The sequence below is a fragment of the Cannabis sativa genome, chromosome 2 (assembly GCF_029168945.1).
Source record: "Cannabis sativa cultivar Pink pepper isolate KNU-18-1 chromosome 2, ASM2916894v1, whole genome shotgun sequence".
NCBI classification, from domain to species: domain Eukaryota; kingdom Viridiplantae; phylum Streptophyta; class Magnoliopsida; order Rosales; family Cannabaceae; genus Cannabis; species Cannabis sativa.
Window position 1 is genome coordinate 57632189 of NC_083602.1, and position 9457 is coordinate 57641645.

General features: G+C 35.2%; 1 protein-coding gene and 1 long non-coding RNA gene across 2 annotated transcripts; both read left to right on the forward strand.

Moving 5' to 3' along the window:
* Positions 1 to 5983: 5983 nt before the first annotated feature.
* LOC133035032 (uncharacterized) lies at positions 5984 to 7793 on the forward strand. Its single transcript, XR_009686319.1, has 2 exons — positions 5984 to 6672; positions 7519 to 7793. It is a non-coding gene; the product is annotated as an uncharacterized LOC133035032 (long non-coding RNA).
* A 23-nt stretch (positions 7794 to 7816) lies between these two features.
* LOC133034393 (zinc finger BED domain-containing protein RICESLEEPER 1-like) lies at positions 7817 to 8961 on the forward strand. Its single transcript, XM_061109473.1, has 2 exons — positions 7817 to 8013; positions 8436 to 8961. Exons 1-2 carry the CDS (start codon positions 7817 to 7819, stop codon positions 8959 to 8961), a joined length of 723 nt encoding a protein of 240 aa, XP_060965456.1.
* Positions 8962 to 9457: the final 496 nt, after the last annotated feature.

The window sequence follows — 9457 nt, forward strand, 5'->3', positions numbered from 1 at the left end:
GGTATATTTTGTCTATTCCATTCTCCATGGCTCCAATTTACTTTCCTTTGAGGAGGACAAAGTAAATTGTAGCCATTAGAGATCTTGTATTGTGTGCTAATGAACTACTGTACATCCAATTTCTTTCTGATTTGATCTTTAACACATATCAGTTTTTCCAATACCAACTTGCTTGTTGTGAAGCTTGATAACTCTACCAATCTTCCCCCTTTATATAGACACAATGTATCCATTTGATCCACAAATTGTCCTCCTTGTTTGCTATTGCCCAAACATATTTTGTCATTGCTACCATGTTCTGCTATTCTTTTGAGGCCTATTCCCTCTGCAGCCTTCGGTTGACAGACATTTTCCCATGCAACTGGCCTGGAGCCAAGTGACATATGTTGCCCCTTCCAAAGATAGGCACGACCTATAGTTTCAATGTCTTTAATTGTCTTCTTTGGTAGAACCATGATCAATACAAAGTTCACAAGTACAACTCTACCTGCTAAAGACAAATTCCTTTAACTCCATGATCTTATTCTCGCTGTCATTTTTTCAACTAGCACCATACATTCTTTACCAAAGATACATTTAGCACATATAAGAATACCTAAATATTTAAAGGGTACCTCTTTCTTGCTGAATCTAGAGCTATCAATGACCCGTTGTATTTCATTTTCTTCCACTCCACAACAGTAGATGGCAGACTTGGATGGATTCGGTTGTAAACTGAAGGAGCATGAAAAAAGTTTCAAGCCTTGTAACATTAAATTAATGCTTTTGAAGTCTCCATGACAGAATAGGATAACATCATCAGCAAACATTAGATGGTTCAGTTTGAGCTCCTTACATCGATCATGGTATTTAAATTCTACTTTGGCCCCAACTTAGATCATTATTCTTGACAAGTACTCCATTCCAAGGATAAAAAGTAATGGAGACATAGGATCACCTTGGCGTAATCCTCTTTTCCCCTCAAAGAATCCATGAAGAGTTCCATTGAATATTGGATCGAGAACCTGGGAGTGCGCACACAAATCATTACCAGCTTGATAAATTTCATAGCAAACTGAAAAGCTTGTAATATTTCTTCCAAGAAATCCCAGTCGAGCATATCATAAGCCTTTTGTAAATCAAGCTTAATCATACACCCCGCTTTAGATGATCTCCTTCCATAATGCCTATTCAGGTCTTAACAGATCATTATATTGTGCAATAAACCTTCCGGATACAAAGCCTCCTTGATTCTGGGCAACCAAATCAAGAAGAATGGCTTTCAGGCGAGAACAAATCAGTTTTGTTGCAGCCTTGTAGATTATATTGCAGCACGCAATAGGTCTGAAGTCGTTAACTGTGTTCGGGCACCTGCTTTTAGGGACAAGTGTTAAGACATTTGTGCTGATTTCTCTAAGCATCTGCCTAGTGTGTAGGAATGACAGCACCGCTTCACTAATATCATCACCAATTATATCCCAATTGTCTTGGAAAAAACAGCTTGAGTAACCATCCGATCCTGGGGCCTTAATTCCTGGAATCTCAAAGAAAACCTTCTTAACTTCCTCCTTTGAAAAATCTTTCATTAACCAATCTGCCTGTTGCTTTGTAACTTGGGGGCCTTGTTTCATGACTCCATCTAAGTCTTTCCTCCTATTTTCCATTTTACTACCAAGGAGTTGATAATAAAATGAAAGAAACACCTCAGTAATTTGTGTTGGATCATCTACTCTTGTTCCCTGTTTATCTTCTATGGACAGAATTTTATTTTGCTTCCTTCTCTCTCTGATGTTGGCATGAAAGATAACAGAATTTTCATCTCCATCTTTAATACAGTTGATTTTTGATTTCTGTTGCAGGAAGGATGACAACTCCTTGAGTAAATATCCATATCCCTGTCTTGCAACCATCTCTTGATTAATGAGTTCATGTTGCAAAGGGTCTGCTTGAAGCTTCTTTTGTATCTCAAATAGCTCTTCTTTTGCTTGTCCTACTACCTCTTGAATGTTAGAATATTCCCTTCTATTCAAGTCTTTGAGAGCTGCTTTAAGCATTTTAAGTTTAGAGGTGACTTGAAACATCTTAGTACCAAAAATTTGATGATTCCACGCTCCTTTGACTATCTTTGCATAACGTGGATGAGAGGACCACATACAAAAAATACTTGAAAGGTTTTTCGCCACCAAGCATTTCGGAGAAAACACAAATAACTGCAGGGGTATGATCGAATAAACCTTCTACTGAAAAAATTGCCTCAGCATTGGGAAATTAGTCTAACCACTGTCGATTTGCAAGGACCATGTCAATCTTAGACCAAATTCTTTTATTTTCTTGCCTTTTATTATTCTATGTAAGAAAAAAAAACTCCCCCTATATTTTATATCTTCTAATTGGCAACAACTAACACAGTCGATGAAGTCGGTAGCTGCATTGTATTTTACTTTTTTGCCAATTCGTTCTTCCTTGTTCAATATCTCATTAAAATCTCCCAAGATCATCCATGAATCATGAGTAGCTATTGCTTTTAAATCTGTCCAGAGTGCCTTTCTCCCTTCCACTTCATTGAAAGCATAGACAAATGTAGCATAAAATCGGTTCTTTCCATCTATAGTTGTGACATATAGATGAATAAGTTGGCTAGTGCAATTGAGGATGCTTACATTGAATCAAGAAGGGTTCCAGGCCACTATTATTCTTCCTCCATCGTGCCATGCATTATTCGATGTGAAACACCATCCTCAGAACATATTCACATATAAGACCCCAAGTTTCTGGGCCTTAACTCTCGTCTCGAGAAGACCAACAGGTCCAGCCTTATGAGCATTGATCATGTTCTTAACTTGGTTTTACTTTTCTTGGCTACTGATCCCTTGGACATTTCAACTCATCAATTTTTCCATTTTCCCGAGGAGGAACTCCCCCTCCTCTTGTTTTCTCTGCAGTAGATAATTCTTTGGCATGTTCTGTCTGAGTATGAGAGGATTCTACAATGTTCTTATTCACACCAGTAAGCTTATCTGTTAGAGCATCAAAAGAATTGCACAATTGTGTCTCGGTCGATATTGCTATGCCCTTTCCCTTCCCACCTTTACTAACTTTTTGAAATCCATCGTCATCTGTAGCTTTCCCTTCTACTGCATCAGCTGGTTTACTCTCTTTGACCACCCACTGTTGCTTCTTTCTATCTTTCTTGCGACAGTCTATTATTGCGTGTCCTAGGCCTTTACAGTGATTACATAGTATCGGTTTCCATTCATAAGAAACTGAGGCTGTCACATTGTAACCATGCTCATCTTCAAAATGAATTTTAGCAGGAAACTCCTGTTGAATCGATACTTCTATATAGCTATAAGCACCCTAGGATAGTTGAGCTTGTTCCTTTCTTTAGTCACAGGATCGACTTGTAGGGGTGTCCCCAATTGCCCCACAATCTTGAATAAAGACCTCTCACCCCAGTATTTCAAATCTAAATCAGGGAGTGTTGAATCCAGATTGGCACCGTTCTTATGTCTTCTTTCTTGACATTTATATCTGGATCCCAAGCTTTCATCACCACTGGCCTGTTGTTGAAGAACACATAGCCTCCATTTAGTATTTCATCTCTGTTTTCCATTGTATCGAATCAAACCATAAAAACTTCATACGATAATGGTGGATTAGCACCAAGGACATAACACACAATAGAGGAGCTCCAGAAGTGTATCTCATCTTCTATATCCTCCAAAGTAATTTTGACCTTTTGAGCATTACCAGAATTCTTGAAAGAGTATTCCAAATTACGAACAACATTTCCAGATCTAAGAATTGGTGGAGTAACAACATTACCTTGATGTATGCTAGTAGAGCATTATCGATTAGCACTTAGGAAATATTCGAAGTCCTTGCTGATTTTGTCTTGGCGTTTTATAGCCTGTAACGAAGATCTAGGCGAGAGTGGAGCTTTGAATAAATCTACCAATAAAGCATCCTTGATTGAGCTTGTGATTAACTCATTTTAACCATCTCCTTCATCCTCCGAAAAATCAATCGGCTTAATTCCCAAAACTGAATCCATTGTCTTTGTTTTCCGAACATTTGCAATAGAGGTTGGACCTCTTTTCTTAAGTTTCTTTGCTTTTTATTTCTGCTTCCCCTGCCTCGCCCTAGTTTTTGCCATAGCACCATCCCAGGAGCTGCACGAGAGAGAGAGAGAGAGAGAGAGAGAGAGAGAGAGAGAGAGAGAGAGAGAGAGAGAGAGAGAGAGAGAGAGAGAGAGAGAGAGAGAGAGAGAGAGAGAGAGAGAGAGAGAAGGAGCTGCACCATTAATAAAAATATTATTATTGATAGTTATGTTATCATTTTCTAGTCACTAAGAAATTTATATTTTAGGGTATTTGGTCGACTCCGAGTACCCCAAAATATCCCAGTAGTTCTAAAATCAATTTATCCCAATAATCCCATAAATATTTCTAATTAAAACTGTTGTGATATTTTTGGCCTCCAATCGGGTCTCCAGGGTCGTCGAACATGAAAATATTTTTATTTCACAAATAACTCATATTATATCCACGTATTTCAAATAAATCTCCATAATTAAAAAATTACGCTTATTTATCCACTTATCGGGTCTTCAGGATTGCCGAACTTAAAATATTTTTATTCAACATATAACTCATATTACATTCACACATGCTATATAAATCTCCGTAATTTATAAACTACGCTTATTTACTCACTTATAATAAAATTTCAATTTTATGCTGAAATAGATTAGTAGGATCATAACCCCACTTCTTACCTGATTAACACATAATATAAATATAAACCATAATTATATACTATTAGGCTTATCGGGATATTACAAAAACGTTGTTATAGAACTGGTTCTATTTTAATTATAACTAGTTTTGAGTTATTTTGTGTTATTTATTTTTATTCATTATGTTATAGAACCGGTTATATTTCAATTATAACCAATTTGAGTTATTTTGTATTATTTATTTTTAATCATTATATTATAGAACCGATTTTATTTTTGTTTATATCTGAGACATCTACTTCTGGTGATTTTTTCAGTGACTTTTTTGTAATTTTTTTCGGCGACAATGACTTTTCCGGTAATTATTTCGGTAACGGTAACATTTTCGGTGAGTTTTTCGGCAACACTAATTTTTTCAGTGACTTTTCTGACAAAACTTATTATTGTTTTAAAAATATTTTATTTTCATCTTTTTTTACAAAAATATGGTATAAAAAATTCCATGTAAATGTAAAAAATAAAAAACTCCATAACTTTATGATATTATTTATTTAGGCCATAAGAATGTAAACTCTTATAATTTTACCATATAATTTCTATTTTCTAATATGCATAGATCGTTGCAGTGGTGCGGGTGGTACGATTTTTGACCATTTTTTTGAACCAACTCGCACATGCAATTTTTCTAATTTTCCAAACCGCACCCGCACCGTGAAACAAAAAAACCGCAAAAACTGCACCGCAAAAAATGGTGTGGTAACAATTAAACTATCATAAATACAACAAAGCTTGAGCAACACTTGTCAAAAATACCATAAGGCTTGAAAATAAATATGAAAAAAAAATTAAGTCTAAACAATACATTAATTAGTGGGCTTTGGATTGGATATTAACATATTGGACCTAAATAAATATAAAAATGAGGAAATTACACTCTATACGCTTTTTATATTGTCCACTTTTATTTTTACCCTTTTTTTAAAGTCTATCATTTTTACCTCTTTTTTTTTTAAACATTATACCAATTTTGCCCCTGTATACTCTTCATGTGACTCTCTTATGTCAGGGTATTTTGAGTACAATACATATAAAAAGAGGTATGTTTCAAATTATAAAATTAAAGGTAAATTGATTAATTGATTAACAAAAGAGGTATTTTTCAACTTACGTATTTTTATAATGTGCGGTGCGGTGTAGTTTAAACCACATATTAACAATTCAAAACTGCAAACTGCACCGCACCGCCTGGTTTAAAAAAAATTCAAACTGCGACCGCACTGAAAAGAATTTCAAACCGCATTTTTTTTTTGCAGTGCGGTGTGTAGGCATAGCAAAAAGATCCATTTATTCAGGTCGATTTAGTGATCCGATCTGACGAATCATTACTGATTCAAAATATTTTGATACTTATCGGATCTTGGATCAAATCCGTTCCGCGCCGCTTAATTTTTTTACGGATCGGATCTGACCCGATCCGTTTTGAATATATATTTTTAAAAAAAAACGTTTTTACTTTTCAATATATTTAAAAAAAAAAAAAAATTAAATCCCTTACTCCCTTACCCTAAATTAAATCCCAATTTGAACAAATCTTAATTTAATTTTATTCTCCTTATTTTCTCAAGAAAATCCAAAACTGCTGGATCTGAGCAGTTCCATGATCCATCAATGGCTTACAAACCTTCATTGACCTGCTTTTCCGACCGAACTCCAAAACAGCCACGAGGAAGAAGAAGCCACGTCGCCTGAGGAAGACCACCTGTTCGCTGCTTGAGAACTCGCTCACCTGGAAATGTCGATTTGATATATATACCCATATATGATCTGAAGCCAATCAATCTCTCTTACTCTCTCGTCGCCTCTATGATTCACTTCTGCTATTCAGCTTTGCGATTCACCTCCTCTCACTCGTCTCTCTTGCTTTCACTTACGGAGCCTGCAACAAAGTTTTCTCGGTAACTCTCTTCACTTTATTTATTTCTAGTTTTTTTTTTTTTTTGCAAAATTCATAAAGAGTTGTTGAATGAGAAATTAGAAACAATCATTTTCTAAAACAATATTGAAGAGATTACGATCCATGGAATCTATATTTCTGAAACTTGTCTTTCCACCACCACATTCTATCTTCCTCAATAATAATAATACATTATCCTTGATTAATATTCCTTCCTTTGCCCTTGGCGGACTCTCCGAACTCAGAGGCAACAATATGCCTTATTCCAAATTCTTCATCACCAACAACAACAGTTATAACAACAACAATAATAATCATGTAAATGCTACTAATCTTCAAAAACAATCTTCATTCCAAGAGAAAAAAACTATTGAAGAGGTTAAGGTGTCTAGTAGATTAGGCATGCTTATATGTTACACTCTAGCTATACTAGCCACCTTGGGTTTTTACCTTTTTTTTCCCAGAGGAGCTACAGCTTGAGAATGCTCTTGCTCAATTTGGCTCTGGCTCTTCATTTCTTCAAGAGGATTTTTGAGGTAACCATATTTTTATTTATTTAATCTTTTACTCCAAAAAACATAGAAAAGTATGGAAAATGCACAAAAGGGTGTGTGTTGAATTAAAGCATTCTCAATTTTGAAATGTACGAAGCCATTTTTTTTATTGTAACAAGATTGGTCATTCTGTTTTTTTTGGGGGAAATTATTACATAGATAGGAATAGGATGAATGTCACCTGTGATAATGTTCATGTACTTATCAAGGATTGTCTTTTCTGTATTTATTTTTGCTAAATTATATTTGGCATATAATTCCCAATGATTTCGGGATTATTTGTTTGATTTCAGGAAGCATTGTTGAATTTAGTAGGAGACAGTGAACTTTTCAAGACGAGAAATTCATTTCATTTTATTTTTATCACGCATTCATGTAGATTGATCTATAAACTTCTTTATAGAAGAATTTGAATATCTTATATATTCATCCATAGTGAAGTAAGTTCTGAGAAAATTTGTGTGCTACGGTGATATAAGGATGAGAACTTGTGTATTGTTTTATTGATTATAGTTAAAATTAACAAATGGTTAAGGTTAATAAAATAAGAGAAATGCTGTCTAATTTTTTATAGATATATTTTGTCTGTATATGTCTAGTCAAATGAATTCTAATTTTGGGGGTGTTGAATTTGTTACATCAGAAGAAGTAGAGTCTAGTGATAGAATAGATGAAACTCAGAGTGGAGAGACAACAAATAAGAAAAGGAGAAGATCTCCTGCATGGGATTACTTTACTTTGCAAACGATTGACAATGTATTGAAAGCAGTGTTCAATCACTGCGGGAGGCACATGGCGGCAGGAAAAAATAAGGGGACTAAGCATTTAAATTTTCATGTAGATCGATTTCCAATTAAATGACATTGCAAGTCCTGTAGTTACGTACAATTTTGATCAAGAACTAGGAAGAAAAAAGTTAGCTCATATGATTATTCTACATGAGTACTCTTTATAGATGGTTGAACACATTGGATTTATAGATTTTGTAAACACGATTTCTCCTATGTTTCAATTGATGTTGTCAAGGAATACAATAAGGTCTAACATTATGAAGATACATAAGTTTGAGAAGGAAAAATGTGGAGAAATTTTGAAGAAAAATAAAAGTAGAATAGCTTTAACCACTGATATGTGGACTGCCAATCATCAAAAGAGAGGATATATGGCTGTTACATCTCATTTTATTAGACGATGCTTGGACCTTGCATAGTCGGATTATAAGCTTTAAATATGTACTATGCCCACATGACGCTCCAGCACTTACAGAGGCAGTAAGTTCTTCAATGTCTGAATGGATCATTGAAGATAAGGTTAGTACGGTGACACTTGATAATGCATCCACTAATGATGCAATGATTCCACTTTTGAAGCAAAAATTTGATCCTAGTTGCTTTATTTTGAATGGAGAGCTACTTCACATGCGTTGTTGTGCGCATATATTGAATTTAATTATTAGAGATGGTTTGTCTGTTATCGGTGATAGCATTGATAAGATTCGAGACAGTATCGCTTATTGGTCGGGCACACCAAAATGGTATGAGAAATTTGAGGAGAATGCTTGTCACCTTGGAGTGACAAGTACTGAAAAGTTGTCTCTTGATTGTGTTACAAGATGGAATTCAACATACTTAATGATAAAGACAGCTTTATTGTACAAAACAGTATTTGAGCGAGCAAAGCTTCGTGATCGAAAGTATAAATGTTTGCCATCAGAAGATGATTGGATTAGAGCTTAAAAGTTATGTGAAAGGCTAGAAGTTTTTTATGAGGTGACAAAATTATTTTCTGGTACCAAGTACCCTATTGCCAATCTATTCTTCCCAGAGATGTGTAAAATTAAGAGAAAAATTGAAGAAGAAATATCATCAAATGAGTTATATTTATTAAGGATATGTCAACTCAAATGATGTTTAAGTTTCAAAAGTATTGGGAACAGATTCATGGGATTATGACTATTGCAGTTAGGGCTGAACATCGGGTGGGTTTATCGGGTTTCGGGTTGGCGGGTTTCGGGTTCACGGGTTTCGGGTTCGAAAAATTGAAACCGAACCCGGACCCGAATAGGGCACGGGTTGGCGGGTTGGTGGGTTGGCGGGTCACGGGTTGGCGGGTTTTGGTTGGTTGGGTTTAGCGGGTTGGCGGGTTGACCCGGTCAACTCAGTCAACTCTTTAAAAAAATTAATTTTTTTATTGAAATAATTATTTTTTTTTATTTTTTTATTTATTAAATTA

Bases quoted from the DNA above. Each gene is read 5' to 3' on its own strand.
- LOC133034393 (XM_061109473.1), top strand. From the start codon at position 7,817: ATGTCTAGTCAAATGAATTCTAATTTTGGGGGTGTTGAATTTGTTACA. The intron at 8,014-8,435 runs GCACATGGCGGC...GACCTTGCATAG, and splicing joins GTGTTCAATCACTGCGGGAG to TCGGATTATAAGCTTTAAAT.